Here is a 17,887-nt window from a genome sequence, read left to right as displayed (position 1 = left end):
TTTGAGTCTTCTGGCAACATTTTATGACATGCCCCATGCCCAGTATTTCCAGAGTTAAATTAGGGTGAGGTGGTGGGGTAATCCAGAGAAGCTGAGGAAGGAAGTAAAGTAATATCTGAATGACAGATATATTTCCATCTGTTCCAAATGCCTTACCTCTGTTAGCTCTCTCAGGCTTTCAGCCTTATTAAGTATTATTACCCTCATTGAAAAATGGGGTTTCAAGGGTCAGAGGAGTTATAAAACATGCACTAGGACATACAGCTAGTAAATAACATAAAAATAACTTGAATGAACTCCTGATTTCAATGCAAGGCAAGGACTAGGAAGCCAGGCCTTCCACATTTGTCTCAGTCCCTATCATGGAACAGTTGCTACACAGAGGACTTCATACAAACAGAATGCAGGATCCTTACATCTAACAGGGTGGGCTGGGCAGGATCAGGAGTGACCCAGCTTCCTACAGTAGTAAGGCTAATCACAGCTCTGATGGTCCCTGCTCCATGTGGGAAGCAGTTACTGTGCCTCTCCCCTACCCAGGAGCTACAGTGCAATCCCCACGCAGGGTCTTCATCCTGTCTGAAAGCAGTGGAGTAAATTGCCCCAGGTAGACTTCAAGTTTTGACAATGGATGAAGGTCAGAAAGGTTAACAACGTGTTTCTTGGCAACGGGTGAAGGGTAGTATCCAAGGAGACTCCCTCCTGAATATCTATCTTGGAGCGCGGGATCACCTGCAGAGTGTCCCCAGCCCCTTCGGCTTCACTCTGACTGACTGCTGGGGTTCTACCCCAGCCCCGTGTCCTGCTTCTTCAGACCCCCAATGTGCTGCGACTGGGATGCTCCTCACTTCCCCCGCAAACCAACATTCGTCGCGGGGGTCTTGTCTAGCGCCTTCTGGTGTTCGCCCTCTAATCTGTGCATTCGGCCCCTGGGGGTAACTCCAGTAAAGCGACAAGTCTCACTGCCTCGGTCTCCGGAAGTTATTGCAGCAGAATTGGCAGGGAGCGGGGGGAGGAGCCAAAGGAGGAGGCCTTGATTTCCGCGGGAGCCGATGGCCAGTCGGATTCTTCAGTAGGAGGGGCTTCAGCCATTCCCCGCCCCTTCCAGTTCCGCCGGCGCCTGCTCTCTTCCCATTAGACGGCGCGACCCGGGCAAGAGTTCTGTGTTGCGCACGCACCATCACGAAGGCGGACCTGCCTGAAAGCGGGGCCGGGCTAGGAGCAGTAGGCGCAGGCGCGATTGCCCAGGAGGTCGGGGGAGGGATGCAGAGGAAGTGGCGGCCCTGGGTTTGTTTGGGTTGTGGGCGGTGCGTGCACAGCCCGGGAAAAGCGGGAAATGGCGGCGCCGAGCGCGGGGTCCCCTCCCGCCCTGCAGCAAAGGGGGCTAATGGCTGCTGACCGGAGGCGCAGGTGAGAGGGGAAGGGGTCATTGGGGCCTTCATGGCGTCCAGGAGAGTCGACCGCGCGGTCCCAGCGTGCAGTCTTGTCGCCCCCTGTTCTTGGAGCCCTAAAAGTAGCCGTGTCCGGGCTAGCTGCCAAGGATGGGAGGCCCTGAGGAGCCTTCGGGGCCGTTCCGAGCCAAACCCCGCGCAGGGGCGCGCGAGCAGCCCTCTTGGCCTTGCCTTTCGTGAGCAAAGACTGCCCCAGCCTCCCTTTGTCCACCTCTTGGGGGCTCTGCATAAGGATAGCTCTTTGCAGCCCTGCTAGTCTCCATCCTTTCTTCTGGGTGATGAGGAGGAACTAACTGTTCTCCTTAAAAACCAATGAGCCTTTCTGCAGGCATAAGTGTTCTGCCTGATATACATTTGATTTGGATAGACAGTTTCATGACCTGCATTGCTTTCCATATAATGACCAAGTTTTTAAGAAGAATTCAACATAGGCATTGAAGTTTAAGTACTCTGGGAAGATTGGGAGGCTCCTGAGTCTCAGAGCAAGTCGCCACTTCTGCCTTGATCTTTCCTGTAATGAGACAGATATAACGGGAAAGATGTATTGTAATGGTCTTGGTCCAAACCAGGGCCAGGACTGGGGATTAACCCAGAATTTCGGAATAGGCACCTTCAGAAGCACACAGAATCAAAACTTGGTTTTGTTAGACTCCAAAACTTGGTTTTTGTTAGACTCCCTTGGTTCTCTGCCCCCACCTTGCAACTGTGTCTTAAAAATTGAAGGTTTGGAAACTTTTGAAAAGTTCACATTGGGAGCAGGTGTGCAGAGAGTGGACCACGTTTTCGATAAAAACCGATAAATTTTTGGTTGAAAATTCAAGTACCAAGTCTGGTACTTGAGGGAAATTGAGTAAGTTGTAAGAATGGAAAAGATTGCCTAGGGAGGAGAGTCTTTTTGGGGAGTCCTAATTCAGTATCAACTTTAAGGACAGGCCAAAGGTCTTCCAAAAGAAATAGAAGCGTGGTAGGCAGAGAGGACCTAGAGGGAATGGCCCTTGTGAAAACTATTCGGAAGAGAAAGTTTTAAAGACTGATCTTTATCTCAAATTCCTTAGGGTTGTTACCAATCATAAGAGATCTGCTGCTTTGAAAAGAGATCTGTTACTTATGAACCAAATTTGGAATAGCAGGATATTCTAAATATCTCCTCTGTCTTAGATGCCCACTTGTTCTCTTCTTGGATATCTGAATTCCTCTCAGACTCTGCTTTTCCCTCTAACTATAAATATCTAGTCCAAGTACATCCATTTTATAGATGCATGTTTTTCTTGTAAATTTTATTATTTTTTGAAGTCAGGATGAAGGTTTAATTAACTAGGTTTTAGGTTGTGTGATGGACCTTTTTTTCTTTTCTCACTGCTCACTTCCAACAAGCCTTTAATGTTGTGTATTTGAAAACTAAGCAGACCTCTGCATTTACATACAAGGGCACCTAGATAATATATCGGAAATAGGAGTCTTTAATTCATAAGCAGAAGTTGGTCTCTTCCCAAATTGATAGAAACACTAAAAAATCTTTGAAATACAGATATCTCTAATAAATTACCACAGTAATTTAACCTTGCAGTATAATTTCAAGTGACACTGTTCATCACTACATCTGATAGGATTCTGATCATTTCTAGTGTCATTTTGTCACAGTAACTTAAAGGTTTTAAAAACCTTCGTTTGTGTAAGTAATCTAGAAAGCATGTGACTATTAAATCTGGCCATTGGCTTCAGATTTTGCCTTTGTATTAAATTATTTTATTCCTCACCCAAGGTCATTTTAAACTTACATTACTTTTAGATTAATACTATGAATGTTTTCTGGAACTCTCTTAATATTGGTCTGTCTGACAGAGATACATCCTTTCTCTTAGATATATGTGTACTTGTATTTGGTATCAAGATATTTTTTTTTCTTTTTTTTTTTTAATTTTTTGTTGTTGGTTGTTCAAAACATTACATAGTTCTTGATATATCATATTTCACACTTTGATTCAAGTGGGTTATGAACTCCCATTTTTACCCCGTATACAGATTGCAGAATCACATCAGTTACACATCCATTGATTTACATATTGCCATACTAGTGTCTGTTGTATTCTGCTGCCTTTCCTATCCTCTAGGTATCAAGATATTTTTATCCCACACTCAGACAATTCATCTCAGATAGCCTCAGTTGAATGTACTCCCCAAAGAATTTTACATTATTCCCTTAGGATTGGTGTACTATTACTGCTTAGTACATCTTTGATTTTAACCAAATTCAGTATAATGAGCCTAATCTTTGTTATTGTAAGTCCCCTTTTTGTTTATTTTGTCCATGGCTCTTCCTCTACTCTTTGTCCCAACTTGTACTCGACTGCCTTTTCATTTACTGTTGTCTATAGGATATCAGTGGTTTATGGTATGCATCCTGACCATCAGGAGACTCTGAAAAAGAACCGAGTGGTGCTAGCCAAACAGCTGTTGCTGAGTGAACTATTGGAACATCTCCTGGAGAAGGACATCATCACTCTGGAAATGAGGGAGCTCATCCAGGTATCTGGAGGCAAAAGAGAGGGGCAAGGAGATAAATTAATCTTAGGGGTAGGAATAGAAGATGATAAGCCATGATGCCTTGCTAAGGATATGCAGATGCCTTCCTAACTATAGAGAATTTGAAAGAAAAGACATAATGGAAAAGACTTCACCTGTACATAACTTTTTCTGTAAAAGGAATTCTTAAGATGAATGAGGAAACTACTAGAAAGCTTATGTAAAAAATGGGATTATAACTAGATAATTGTGATTTCATAGTTTGTTCTGGTCTCTCAGGCCAAAGTGGGCAGTTTCAGCCAGAATGTGGAACTCCTCAACTTGCTGCCCAAGAGGGGACCCCAGGCTTTTGATGCTTTCTGTGCAGCACTGAGGGAGACCAAGCAGGGGCACCTGGAGGATCTATTACTCACCACTCTCTCTGGTCTTCAGCACGTACTCCCACCGGTATGGAGCCCTGGATATGTTGAGATTTGGGGAAGGGTTACTCTGGCTGGAAAGGACTTTTTGGGGACAGGGTGGGGAAACTAGATTTTATTTTATTTGGACTGAACCTTCTCCCTAAGGTCTATCATGGTGAGTCCTAAAATTTTTTTACAGTTGAGCTGTGACTACGACATGAATCTCCCTTTCCCAGTATGTGAGTCCTGTACCCCTCACAAGCAGCTCCGCCTGTCGTCAGGTGAGAATTAATGGGTTAAAAGGAGTCTCACACATTGATTTCTCTTTTTTTGACTAGTGTTTGGCTTTTCCTTAACTAAGACATATTTCATACTGGGAACAATTCCTTCAGTGAATTTGTTAAGGACTAGTAGGATAATTTAAATAGTGCGTTAGCTGGGCCCATTTCCCTTCCATCACAGTTAATATTCTTTATGATGATTGGCCTGTTGAGCAACTTATATTGGTAGAAAATTTCTATCCAACTAACTTGTCTTTTCTTTAAAACTGAATGAGAAAAGACTATGTTTGGGGCTACCAACCTACTAATTGTGTAGCCTGGTGGTTAAAAACAGGCATTTATCAGATCACCTTTTCAGACATTAAACAAGTTGAGTACCTACTACTCCTGAGCCCAGTGTAGAGGATCCCCTGTGAGCTGAAGCTAACAGCACCTGTGCCCTCTTGGAGTTTACCAGTCAGGGGAATAAAAGACCAAAATTTATCAAAACCTCAGTTCAGAGGGATGTCTGATATTATAATTAACTGCTAGAATTGATGTTTGAATTATATACAAGTTTTTTTGCTTTCTTTTTGTATCACAGACACTATGGAACACTCCCTAGATAATGGAGATGGTCCTCCTTGCCTTCAGGTGAAGCCTTGCACTCCTGAGTTTTATCAAACACACTGCCAGTTGGTGAGTCTTGTGTAATGGCAAGAAAGTTGGAAATTAGATACTCTTTCATGAGTCTTTGAACCTAGTTTTCATGTGCATTTTCTAACTGCCTTATTAGTCAGAAAGTCATTGCTGGTTGGATGCCTTCTGTAAGTGGGTCTCTATTCACCTGGTGAAGTTAAGAAGATTATGTCTTTGGGAGTGGGGGATGCCTAATCTAGTGAGGGTGTCATAGTTCCTGTCATTAAGAAGCTCATGGTCTAACTTGCCCCCACTCCCCAGGCCTACAGGTTGCAGTCTCGGCCTCGTGGCCTGGCATTGGTGCTGAGTAATGTGCTCTTCACTGGAGAGAAAGAACTGGAATTTCGCTCTGGAGGGGATGTGGACCACAGTACTCTAGTCACCCTCTTCAAACATTTGGGCTACAATGTCCATGTCCTGCATGACCAGACGGCACAGGTACCTGAGACTGGAAAGACTGGCACGTAAATCAGATGACTGGGCAACACGTGGGGGCCAGACAAGTCTGCTGCCTCTGTGCCTGCTAGGATGTGTCTTAGAGGTTATGTACTCACAGCGTCACTACTGTTGTGCTCTTCACTTTGCAATCTAGTAAAAAAGAATTAGAACCATCCAGCTGTATCAGTGTTGACATCTCAGAGTAGCTGTGCTTTCATGGAGTAATAATAGTCCAGGGTTAGGTTCTCACTTTTACATGTTCAGAAACTTGATTCCCAGCCTCTCAGGAAGTGATGAGATACTGGGATTCACCCTAACTAACTCAGAAAAGATATTTATAAACTGGAACTATGCAGGACATTTATTCTTGCTTGATACCACTGCTTAGGAGCTTAATTATTTGTTAAATGATTACTTTAGAAGGTATAATTCTTTCAAATCATATTCCCCATATGTTATGGGGTTATGGCCCCAAGTCCTTTTGTGGGTAGATTGCTTCCAGACTAGATTCTCAGACCATAAGCAGTTTCATTGGGGTTATTCCTCATTAACCTCAGTGACCAAGCTGCACCACTACTGATTTCATTGCCTTTAGAATTTCTCTTGAAATTAACAGTCACTTATATATAAGTTTATTATGAACTATTTTGATTCCATAATAATACTTCCTTAAACTTGCCTTTGGGGTTGTTAGTGGTGACATTAAAATTTCTAGGAGATTCACTTTGTCCTGTTGAGGCAAAGAATCTTGGTTTTGTGTTTAGCATTTGTTCTGTGTCCTTTGTTCCCCAGCTGTCCTGCTTCTGTGGGAATAGTTATGCATCTGCTGTCACTTGGCTGCGGCCATTTTCGTCAGCGGGTACCTAGGTGTTGTCCTCTGGTGTTTTTGCCAGCTTCCCCATAAGAGCCAAGCAGAACAGCATCTTCGGTTGTCTTGTACTGAAGTAGGTCACACACTTGCCAGAGAGGCCTGCTGGCCATGCAGGGACAAGGGTAGCCTGTGTACCAGTCACTACAGAGGGAGTCCTGTGACAAGGTCACTGACACAAAATGTACACTGTGTATGTTTCCTCAGAGGTTTTGGTTCAGCCATTCATTTCACTAGGAGTCTATCATGTGATGGTTTTCTAAATCATACACAACTGAGAAAGGATTTTATATGCATAATAGTTAAAGATACAATACTGAGTCACCAACTCAGCTGTTTACTGCTGTATTTTGATACATTCAGTAGATTTAATAAATGCCATTTCATTTATGGCAAGCCTGGTGCAGATTCAAGGACCTATTGAATTCTCATTCTCTGGGAACAGTGTTCTATAACTAGAGTTGCAATGAGGCTTAATTTTGAGCACCTTATAATGGGGGACTGTTAGCTATCAGAAATTTTTAAAATGTGGGCCTTGAATTCAAGGGACTTGAGATAGATTAAGGAGTCTTAATGTCATCTAAAAAGGAAATGCATCCCTTTATATTCCTAAAGACCAAATAGGATTAGAGACACCATTTTCTGTAGGAGCAAAGAGGAAGAACCCCCTGGGAACATGTGGTCTGAAGGATAAATGAGGCAGGTGAGACTTAAAGAGGCTACTAAGGCAGAGGAGAGTGGTGGCATCTAGGCAGGGAGAAGAGTGTGTAGGCAAGAGCTGCGTGAGTCATAAACTAGGTGATCACCGTGGGTGTCATAATTTGATGCACTGGGCATCTGCCCTGCGTGCTGCTTCCTGGTAAACCTCTCAAGAGACTACTCTTGTGTAATTTTTCAGCACCAAAAAACATTAAGGTCTTCTTTTTCGCCTGTCAGACATTTTTGACTTTAAATTCCATTAGAAAACAGGGAATAATACAGTTAATCATAGTGAACACTCTTCTGTTGATAGTGCCAAAGAGAACACCAGAACTCTCTCCGCCCAGGTTTATTTTCAGTATCTCTTTGCATTGTTGCATCTACCTTGTACCTCAGGAGGTTGCTAGACCTAATGCGGACATTAAGAAATGGAGATACATTTTGAAGTGGCAAAGTTCCTTTTCTGATGTGCTAATGTCTTCTAACTTACATTCCAGTCACAGGCTGCTTTGAGAATGTAGGGACAGGCTGGATCATCCCTGGAAAATGCAGCCATCCTTATAATTTGTGTGTAATTTCAGAGGATTCACAGGTTCTTTTCACATGTTTCCCAACCCCCAGCCAAAACACACCCAAGAGCTAAGAACCCCGCTATTTATAGAACTACTGCAGAAATAAATCTACAGATCCTATTTTAAGCTATTCTACTTGTGGAAAAATTCCTCCAAATAACTAATCTGCATTTGTTGAATAGTTTAATCTTATTAAGTTTAGCTACAAAGTATGTATGTTCTTACTTTGAGTTTTGTTATACTCTATTTACTGGCCGAATAATTTTATGAAGTTGAAAATACTTATGACTAGATGCCCAGGTATATATTTTATTCCATTCTTCAAGCAAAAGTAACTTCTTAACTATTACATGTTCAATTCTACTAATGGTCAACTCTAAAGGAACATTCACGAGCATGTTATCTCTTGAAATTATGTGTTTCATAAACAAATTAATTTTGGATCTTTTATTAATTTAAGATTTCCATTATAGTTGGCTTCTATTTACCCCAAAGATAGAAAAAATAGTTGTTGTTTTTTTTAATATTGTCTATTTCAAGTTATATTGCCATGCATTTTAACTCTTTTATATTACATTTCAATTATATGCAAACAGAAGTATTATTCCAAACAAATAGATCAATACATCTCAAACTTATAGCATCAGGATCAGCTGGAGGGCTTGTTAACAGTTTGCAGCAGAAACTTTCTCACAAGTTCCTATCTGATGTTGCTATTGCTGCTTTAGGGATCACACTTTGGGAACCAGTAAAATATATTGTACTAACATGGTCTTTATGGGATGGGTGGATGGTAAATATATATGGGAAAGAGCATATTTTCATTAAATTTCCTTCAAATCCATAATCAAATGAATTTGTTTTCTCTCTGCTTATCTCAGGTACGAGAGAAGACCCAGAGAGACATAGGTTTGAAAATTATTATACTGTAAGACAATATATAACTCTCTGGTGGATGAACCAAATGTTTAAGTTAGTGATTTTCCTGTAGGCATTTGTGCAAGATAAACAAGATCTTCATTCAAACTACAAGATTGATCCATAATAGGTTTTTTTTTTTTAAGTAACATGATTACTCTATTAGACATGCGTGTTATAATGACAGACACAGTGATTGATTCCTTTCTGTGCAATAGCTCATTTAATCTTCACAAACTAAGAACATTTGCTTGTAATTATTTTCCTATTATGTGGAAATTGGAGCCTCAAGAGGCTAACCATTGTTCTAATCTACGGACCCTGGTTCACTCCTAGGTGACTAACATTGGAATTCACATATGTAGTCTACCCTGTGTGGAATCGTCCATCACAGTGTGCTTTCCTTAAGCAAAATGTTTTATGCAGACGTTGTCATTGTCTCTTGGATATTTATAGTCCCTGACAGAAAGAAACATAAATTCTGCTGTGCTTTCTGTCATGATGATATTAACCCTGTCACAGAGCAATGTTTTTTACCTGTAGCTGAATAATGGTCCCCCTTGTGTCATTTGTAAGGTCATTTGTTCAAATGAAGGATCTGGTTCATTGTCAGGGAACAAATTACAGTTGACCAGCTCAGGAATAGCTTCATTAGGGGCTTGCTTTAGTCTAGGAGTTTGTAACCTTTCCCAGTGAGTCTGTGAATCTATATGCAGAGTTTTGTGTCTGAATTCTTGTGCATTTTTCTGGCAAGTGCATAGCTTTGTTTAGCCTCTCAAAGTGGTGACATATCATTTGCTACAGGAATATACAGAAAACATTTTATCTTTAATAGCTTAGGGTTTCAAACAGAAACTAGAGATTGGTATTTATATTGGTGCTGATGTCAGTAAACAACTCTGAAAGGTGTTTTTCTTCTAGGAAATGCAAGAGAAACTCCAGAATTTTGCACAGTTACCTGCACACCGTGTCACAGACTCCTGCATAGTGGCACTCCTTTCACATGGTGTGGAGGGCAGCATCTATGGTGTGGACGGCAAACTGCTGCAGGTGTGTGTAATCTAGGGGAAGCTGACAGTTGGACCTAAGCTGCGTCACTTCCCGCCTGCCCTCCTTTATAGCAGCAGTTACTGTTGTATGTGTAGGACTTCCAGAGTCCTTATTGACAACTTATCCTCTCTTCTCCTTTATTTCTCTCCGCAGCTCCAAGAGGTTTTTCGGCTCTTTGACAACGCTAACTGTCCAAGCCTACAGAACAAGCCGAAAATGTTCTTCATCCAGGCCTGCCGTGGAGGTGAGTGCCCTGGCAGACCGGCACCTGGGTGATGGCTCCTGGGCAGCCTCCACCAGCTCTCACTTTCCTGTTTGCTCCTCTCAGGTGCTATTGGATCCCTTGGGCACCTCCTTCTGTTCACTGCTGCCACCGCCTCTCTTGCTCTGTAAGTGTCTCCCAATGCATGGGGTGTGCTGGGACTTGGGCAGCCCCTGGCTCTCAGGCTGGTCAGTTCTCTGTGCACCACCATAGCCTGTTCTCAGAGTTCTCTTGTCAGTGTCTTCGCCCCTTTTTCTGTCTCTCTTTTCCTACTTCTCTTCACATTTTATCTCCTTCCTCTTTTCTCTTTCCTTCTGTCTTCCCCCTTGTACTTCTCTGTTCACCTACACTTCCATTCTTGCTTCCTTTTTATCATTCATGGACCACACAGGATAACAATACAGACTCCATTTCAACCTTGGACTTTCCTGAGCTGCTTCTGTCCCTCTTTTTTTTTCCTGCAGTCTGTTCTACCCCTTTAAGAGGCAGGCCTGCATGACAAGGCTCAGAAGACACCACAGGCCTGCTTCTCACCCTGGAGGAAAACAGTAGTAATTAAGAGTTCTAAATTTGGAGTCAAATTCTGACTCTGCTGCTTAGTAATTATTTGAAGTTAAAGAAGTTACTTGACATTCCTTCGCCTCAGTTTTCTTTAAATAAAATGTAGACAGTTATACCTATTTCATAAGGTGGTTGTGATGATTAGATAGAACAGTGCATGAAAAAGCAAGTTTACACAGTACCTGATTTAGGGTAAATCTACAAAGCTAGCTATGACTGTTAGAATGTGGTCACTGCCCTCAAGGGGCTTATAGTTTGGGTTGAAGTCCATTTTGTTCAACCATTCACATTTTTGAAGCTGTTATATAATAGCTAACATTATTTTCCTAATCTGATATCACCAAAGATGTAGTTTACTGAGGCCCTACAACATGACTAATACTACACCGGATACTATCACAGAAGCAAAAGAGGATGTGGCCTCACTTTAGAGCCTAGCAGTTACTTTGGAAACTAAAGCAAATATACACTTAGTAGCTTGAGACTAGTTCTCAAGCATGAGCAAAATTAGAAACCACACCTATGAGGAAATACTTAGTAAGAATACATCATTTTAAGTGCAGTTAGTATGAAAAGACTTTTGTGGCTAGGGTAAGGCTTAATTTGGATCCAGGATATATGATTTACATAGGTAAATCTTTGGTAAAGTCTTTGGAGAGTTTTTCCAAGGGAAAGGAACAGTATAATGTGACAAGCACCTGAGAGTAAAAGGACACATTCCCCCTAACCCCAGTTGTGGGATCCAGTTAAAAAGCTGACATTTCCTGTGGTGTGTATGATCACAGGAAGTAGGTCCAGCTGATTACAAACTTTTACTCATAGTTGAGATTTTGAACTTCAACAGATGACAGTATGAAGCTGTTGGGAGCTTAAGAAAGAAATAATATGTTGAGTTTCCCCCAGGAAGGTCACCATGTGAGGGAGCTGCTCTAAGAGCATATGAGAACACAAACCTAGTTTTGCATTAACTGTGCTTTTCCCAAGTCCAGAGCACTGCCTGCCCCTGGTGGCACTTACAAATGTTGATGAATGAATGAAAATTTACCTGCCTAAGAAATTGTAGCAGTAATATAGAAAACATTAGGAGATGTTGTAAAGAAAGAACCAGTAGCATTTACTGAGTGATAGATCTATGATGTGAAGGCAAAAAAGGAGTTCCCTGTCTCTTGAAGGACATTCTTATCTTGGCCCATTTCCTTTAGGAGTCATAACCAGCAAAGTGAAATAAATATGACATTAGTGGTCATTTTCTTATGAATTCAGAGATGAATACAGAACTGAATCTGGATAGGGCAATTGCTCTTTCCTGGGGTAATCTGAATCTTTGCTCCTCCTCTTCCCCTTGTCTCTCAAAACTGTATTCATTAAAGGATGAACAGTAGTTGATTATTCCTTTGAAAATTTGAGCTTTCCTTCTGCTACATTTGATAATATAATTAATGTCTATGAAAGTATGACCCCTGCCAAGTTGACTAACATCTCAATTGAAGTGGAAGTTTCATAAGGTGACTTTTCCTTTACCATATCCTTAGGGCTTCATATAAAACAGCATCTGATACATGGCTGTTGCTCAGTGACCTATTATTGAATCATTGAATCTTGGTCCTTTTTTCCACAATTTTTCACCAGGCTCTTGAATGTTGCATGGAGCAGGAAATACTATGAAAGAGCACACACCTCTGCTATTGACCTGTGGTCTTCCCTGTCTCCCTTTCTACCAACAGGACTCCTGCCTCCCCCCAAATGAAACAGCAACATTGAAAATAAGAATCTGTCTTGGGATAGATAAGCTCTAAGTCAAGAGTTTGGGCATGTGCTCAGTGATGCTATGACACTACCACTGAGCTTGAATAATGGTGTTCTTTTTTCAGTTTTGAGGGAAAAAAATAAATTATTCCTATTTTAATTTCTTCCTTTTAAAAATTTCTCTTAAATCTTAGATGCCTGCTATAATTTATCTTGTAAAATTAAACAAGTAGTAAGCTTTAAAGCTATCAAAATCACCATGGGAACTACTGATCATGATTAGTTTTATAGCTTATTTTACCGATAATATAAAGTTATGATTTTTATATAGCATTTTTTGGTTTTTGCTTATGTAATAAAACTGAGTGTGTCAATATTCTATTGCGTTTTACAGTCAAAGCACTGTGACTTCTAGGTATTTTTCCAATTGAACTTAGATGATTTTTTTTGCCTCGCCGTGTATATATGCATGTGTTTGAGTGCAGTGCCTGGCCTAGTAGGCACCCCCTGGATAATGAGGCATGCTGGGAAAGTAATAACTTCTGTTTTTAAATTCATCTATCATAGGTTGGAGACAACAGCTGGAGATGACTCTTCCCATTCAAGGTTATAGGGAACTTGGGCTTACCTGTGACAGGCTGCTAGAGATGGGAGAAAGTAACATCTTTGTTCAATTTGTGTGCCTTTCTACAGATGAGACTGATCGTGGTGTTGACCAGCAGGATGGAAAGAAGCCCGGGTGTGAGGAGAGTGATGCTGGGAAGGAGGAGATGCTGAGGATGAGACTGCCCACTCGCTCTGACATGATTTGTGGCTATGCCTGCCTCAAAGGTATTTGGAATTCCAGTAGGTAACCCAGAAGATATACTCTGGGCTTGAGTTTTTCATACTGCAGGTTACAAGATACCATGGAAGTCACCTGTATGGGGGAGGATTCCCCATGACCTTCATGCCTTCTGGTTGCAGGCACTGCTGCCATGCGGAATACCAAACGGGGTTCCTGGTATATTGAGGCACTCACTCAGGTGTTCTCTGAGAGGGCTTGTGACATGCATGTGGCCGACATGCTGGTTAAGGTAAGTCAGCCTGGGCCGGCTCCACAAGCCCTCGCATCTCCGTAGCATTCTCCCTTCTCTTCCTTGCCCCACTTCTCTTAGGCTCTCTTCTCCTGTGTTGGACTGCTGTCGTGAAAGCACAAGCTGATCTCAGACTCTGGACCACTGGCTCTGCCTTTCCAGGTGAATGCCCTCATCAAGGAGCGTGAAGGCTATGCCCCTGGCACAGAGTTCCACCGATGCAAGGAGATGTCTGAGTACTGCAGCACTCTGTGCCGTCACCTCTACCTGTTCCCAGGATACCCTCCCACGTGATGCCACCTCCCCATCGTCCATGCTGTTGGCGGCCACTGGATCACCAGAGGCACGATAGAGCCTTTTTTCTTCCAGATGCAGTTTCTGTTCTGCCCCCTCAGGGATATGGGGACCCCCCAGGCTTGTTTCCGGTGCCCGTCATCTCCGCCTTTGTGTGTGGGACTCCAGGCCAGCTCCTCTTGTGTGAAGCTCTCCCTGTAGAGCCGGCTCTGGCTGAACTTGTTGCCAGGAATGTTTTGGCTGCAATCAAAGAGCCTGGCAGGCAGTGCTATGAACAGTACCATTGTGGGGGAGGGCATGCAGATTTCTTAGTGTTTGTTACTTCGGCCCCCAGGGCTTCTGCGGGGCACTTTGGTCGTCACTCTTATTACAGTAGTAATGATGTCTCAGAGATGGTCTCATATCTGTTGTTTGTTTCGCTTCCCAACACCGTTTGTCCCAGAGTGAGAGTTTGGAGGGTGTCCTTAGTTAACATAGGCATTTTCATTTGGCTTTGAAAAGGTAGATGTGACTGAAAGACACACCCTCTACTGTGAGCAGAAGTGCCTGTACATTCCCTTCAGGACCGCGGGTCCCTGTGGACAGCAGTCTTCTCACTTCGCCCTTTGGGCTGCAGGAAGCCAGCCTTTCATCAGCGGTTGGGTCTGCATGCTTTGCTCCTGGGAGTGTTAAAGAGCTTCCTTGGGCCTGTTTTCCCCGAGCGGTTACTGAAGTGAGTGTGTGGGGAGAGTGGGCAAAAGGCCAGGAGGGTGGTGTTCTCCTCACACTGACCTGCCACCGTGTCTGCTTTCTCTCCGACATGTCCCTTCCTCTCCCGTAGTGTTCTCATGTCCGAGCAGTCAAAGGGAACCTCACATCTGGATTTCTGGAATAGCTTCCACTGTTGTCTCCCTCCTTCATGTCTCTTCCTTTCACTGTGTTTCCTCCTGTTCAGTGCTGCCATGTCAGTGGGCGGTGCCCCTTTGCTGGGTCCTTTGGCTCCTGCACTCTGCTTCTTTGTCAGACTTGTTTCGATTTTATGTGGTCTTCTCTCCCCTCCCATTCTATTTCAGTGAGGATATTACCACATACATTATTATTCTTTCAAACCTAGAAACTTTATTTCTGCTTCTATGAAACCTTCCTGTTCTTAAGGCATTCTTTTCCATTTCCATTTTACCCCCTCCAGTCTATTCTTCACATAACAGAATGGTTTGGGGTTTTTTTGTTTGTTCATTATGTTTTGGGGGACATTATTTTAGTTTTTAGTTTCTTGGTATTAGAGATTGAACTCAGGGACACTGTACCACTGAGCTGCATCTCTAGCCCTTTTTATTATTTGTGGGGGGAGGGGGGACGACAGGTTTTTTGTAAGTTACTTAGGGTTTTACTAGGTTCCTGAGGCTGCCTGGAACTTTTGATCCTCCTGCCTCAGCTTCCTAAGTCACTGGGATGATAAGCATGTTCCATTGCCTGGCCACTTTTTTGCTTTTTAAATATAAATCTGATGATGTCATTCTCCTGCTTGGAACTCTTTGGCTTCCTGTTACACCTCATAAAATTCAAACTCCTTACTCTAGTTTGTGAGATATGGCCCTTGTCTTCCACTTGAACCTTATTAAGTAGTGGCTTCTCACTATGCTCTAACCCCGTGGCCTCTTAGTGTCTCAGCTGTTCTAAGCTCTCTATCCCAATGCTCTTGCCTGGGATAGCATCTTATTCTTCGAGTTTCATGGAGGCCTTCCCAATCTATGGTCTATAAACAGTCTTCTCTGTTTATTACTGCTTTCTGTTTAATTCTTCTTCTTTGGTTCTGAGGATTGAACCTAGGGGCATGCTTCCATTGAGCTGCATCCTCTAGTCCTTTTTATTTTTTGAGAAGAGGTTTTGCCACATTGTTTTTGGGTTTTTTTTTTTTTTTAATATTTATTTTTTAGTTCTTGGCGGACACAACATCTTTGTTTGTATGTGGTGCTGAGGATGGAACCTGGGCCGCACACATGCCAGGCAAGTGCGCTACCGCTTGAGCCACACCCCCAGCCCCGTTTTGCCACATTGTTGATTCTGGTCTTGAACTTTTGATCCTCCTGCCTCAGCCTTCCAAGAACCTGCAATTACGGTGTCCACCACCTTGTCCAGCTCGCTTCATTCTTTCCTTGCACTTATTGCAACTTGTAATTACATATTTGTTTGTTTTACTTGTTTGTTTTTATATCTCCTACTAGGCTATAAGCTCCAAGAGGGCAGGAACCCTGGCTCTCTTACCTGTATGGACCCAGTGCTTGGCGCTTACTAAATCTTCAGTAAATGTTCGTTGAATGAAGAAAGGAGGCCAGCAGCCAACCCTTTCTAGAATCCTACTTTTTGACAAAATTTCCCTTTTGACATTGTACAGTTGAGTATTTGTACTTGTGTTTTTCCAGGTGTTCTGTTTTTGTCCACTGGTATTTTTAGCTCCTTGAAGACATACCATCTGTGAGACAGCTTCTTTCACATCCTGCATGGTGCCTAGCGGAATGCACACATGCAATAGTCAAGGTGCTCAATAAACATTTGTTGTGCGAGCGGGTGGCTTGAAGACTTGCTCCCTTGGGTCAGTGTAGGATGGGCGTATTTGAGTGATCTAGCCTTTCCACTTCCCACTGCCAAGATTTGTTTTGCCATGAGGTGCCAAATAAATGTTCATATTTGTTACTGTTGCCTGCCTGGTGTCTGTTTCTGTAGATGCTCAGTTTTCAGAGCCACGTGTCTTCATTTTCTTGGGCCTTGTCCTGCGTCGTTCCTTGCCACCTCATGAGGCATACCTAGAACTGAAGACCCCTTATTTTGCTGCCCCTCTTTCTCATACATTGGCATAGCCCTGGGTTTGATTTCTCATGTTCAGATGAGTCTTTACCAAGCAGTGTTGGTTCTAGCTTATTTAATTATGGGATGGAGGCTGGAGTGACAGACTGGACTGGAATAGGAGGATAGGAGGGAAGGAATAGTAGTACTCCATTTCTCACATGGTCCAAGTGAGGTTTAAGGTGAGCAGAGATTGTAACAGACTTAGGGCTGGGCATGGTGGCACAAGGTGGCAGAAGGATCTTGAGTTCAAAGCTAGCCTCGGCAAAGGCGAGGCACTTAGCAACTCACTAAGACCCCGTCTCTAAATAAAATACAAGATAGGGTTGGGGATGTGGCTCAGTGGTTGAGTGCCTCCGAGTTCAGTTCCTGGTACCAAAAAAAAAAAAAAAAGAATTCTAGGGCAGCATGGAAGCACTGGATTCTGAGTTGTGCTCTTGGGGTATATGTCTAGAGACAAATGTGCAGGTAGAGGTGGGCTTCAGAGGTTTAGCAAGAGATTAAAAATTCTGTAGGAGCATTTGGGTGGGAAATAGCTGTGGGACTTGGGGAAAGTTGCTGAGGAGTACAGAGTGGGTGGTGGCGGGGCGGGGCGGGGGGGGGGCAATTGTCTAAGAAGAGGGAAAGGGCATAGTTAAGCTGAAGCACGTCACCAGACAGGGGATCCAGTGTGAAAGAATACCAGGGGCAAAGAGCACAAAAAAGGGACTGAAACCAGTTGGTCACGCTGTCAGGGATACAAGAATCTAGGAAAGTTTAAGGAATTGCCGGAATCTTGGGAGTAAGAACCCATTTTCAAGACGGGAAAGCTTCGGAATTACAGAACAGTGTTTGCTGAGCAGAAGTTCGTGTCCTTGCCACCTGCCCTTGAATCAGGGCATCAGGTTGAATTTCACAACTCAATTCCCTTCCCCCACTTACCTCTGCCAGGGGATTCTCTTCTAAAATTATCCCCCTCCCTGAGCTGGGGGCTGCCCTCTGCCGCCCTTCCCCATCCTGTTTTCACAAACGGAAAAGGAAAACAGGAAGAAATGAAACAAATGATATACCAGACCAGAGCTGCGAACCTAAGAGGAGGGAGAGCTGTCTGAAGACAGGAGAGTGGCTACTGGGGATGGAGTGCAGGGCCTAGGGAGGCACTGAGCAAGGAGTTTGCTGCCTCCCCAGGTCCCACAGGGACTTCCCACTGTTTTTTGGTTTGGTTTGTTCAGAAGGAAAACAAGGCTCAGAGATTCAATTATCATTT

General features: G+C 43.2%; 1 protein-coding gene across 7 annotated transcripts; it reads left to right on the top strand.

Moving 5' to 3' along the window:
• Positions 1-1,215: 1,215 nt before the first annotated feature.
• Casp2 (caspase 2) lies at positions 1,216-16,496 on the top strand. 7 transcript variants are annotated; one of them, XR_011707370.1, is made up of 13 exons: positions 1,221-1,410; positions 3,827-3,977; positions 4,254-4,421; positions 4,575-4,656; positions 5,240-5,334; positions 5,596-5,772; positions 9,751-9,879; positions 10,033-10,123; positions 13,142-13,279; positions 13,415-13,524; positions 13,687-14,530; positions 15,735-15,804; positions 16,023-16,496. XR_011707370.1 is itself a non-coding variant. In XM_071611429.1 (11 exons), the coding sequence occupies exons 1-11, from the start codon at positions 1,337-1,339 to the stop codon at positions 13,603-13,605; spliced, it is 1,251 nt and encodes a 416-aa protein (XP_071467530.1). In that variant the 5' UTR covers positions 1,219-1,336; the 3' UTR covers positions 13,606-13,780. The 7 variants fall into 7 exon arrangements, 3 of the variants coding, with proteins under 3 accessions (XP_027799194.1, XP_071467530.1, XP_071467505.1); XR_003583846.2 differs by lacking the exon at positions 15,735-15,804; XR_011707368.1 differs by having other exon boundaries at positions 15,735-16,496.
• Positions 16,497-17,887: the final 1,391 nt, after the last annotated feature.

This window comes from Marmota flaviventris, chromosome 1, assembly GCF_047511675.1.
Source record: "Marmota flaviventris isolate mMarFla1 chromosome 1, mMarFla1.hap1, whole genome shotgun sequence".
NCBI classification, from domain to species: domain Eukaryota; kingdom Metazoa; phylum Chordata; class Mammalia; order Rodentia; family Sciuridae; genus Marmota; species Marmota flaviventris.
The sequence above is the reverse complement of the archived record's forward strand: the minus strand, read 5'-3'. Positions and strand labels throughout refer to the sequence as shown.

What these genes read in the sequence shown, in the direction of transcription:
- Casp2 (XM_071611404.1), top strand. Translation starts at nt 1,337, where the DNA reads ATGGCGGCGCCGAGCGCGGGGTCCCCTCCCGCCCTGCAGCAAAGGGGG. An exon ending in GCTGCTGACCGGAGGCGCAG is followed by an intron (nt 1,411 to 3,826) that starts GTGAGAGGGGAA and finishes TGTTGTCTATAG; the next exon opens with GATATCAGTGGTTTATGGTA. An exon ending in CATCCAGGCCTGCCGTGGAG is followed by an intron (nt 10,124 to 13,141) that starts GTGAGTGCCCTG and finishes GCCTTTCTACAG; the next exon opens with ATGAGACTGATCGTGGTGTT.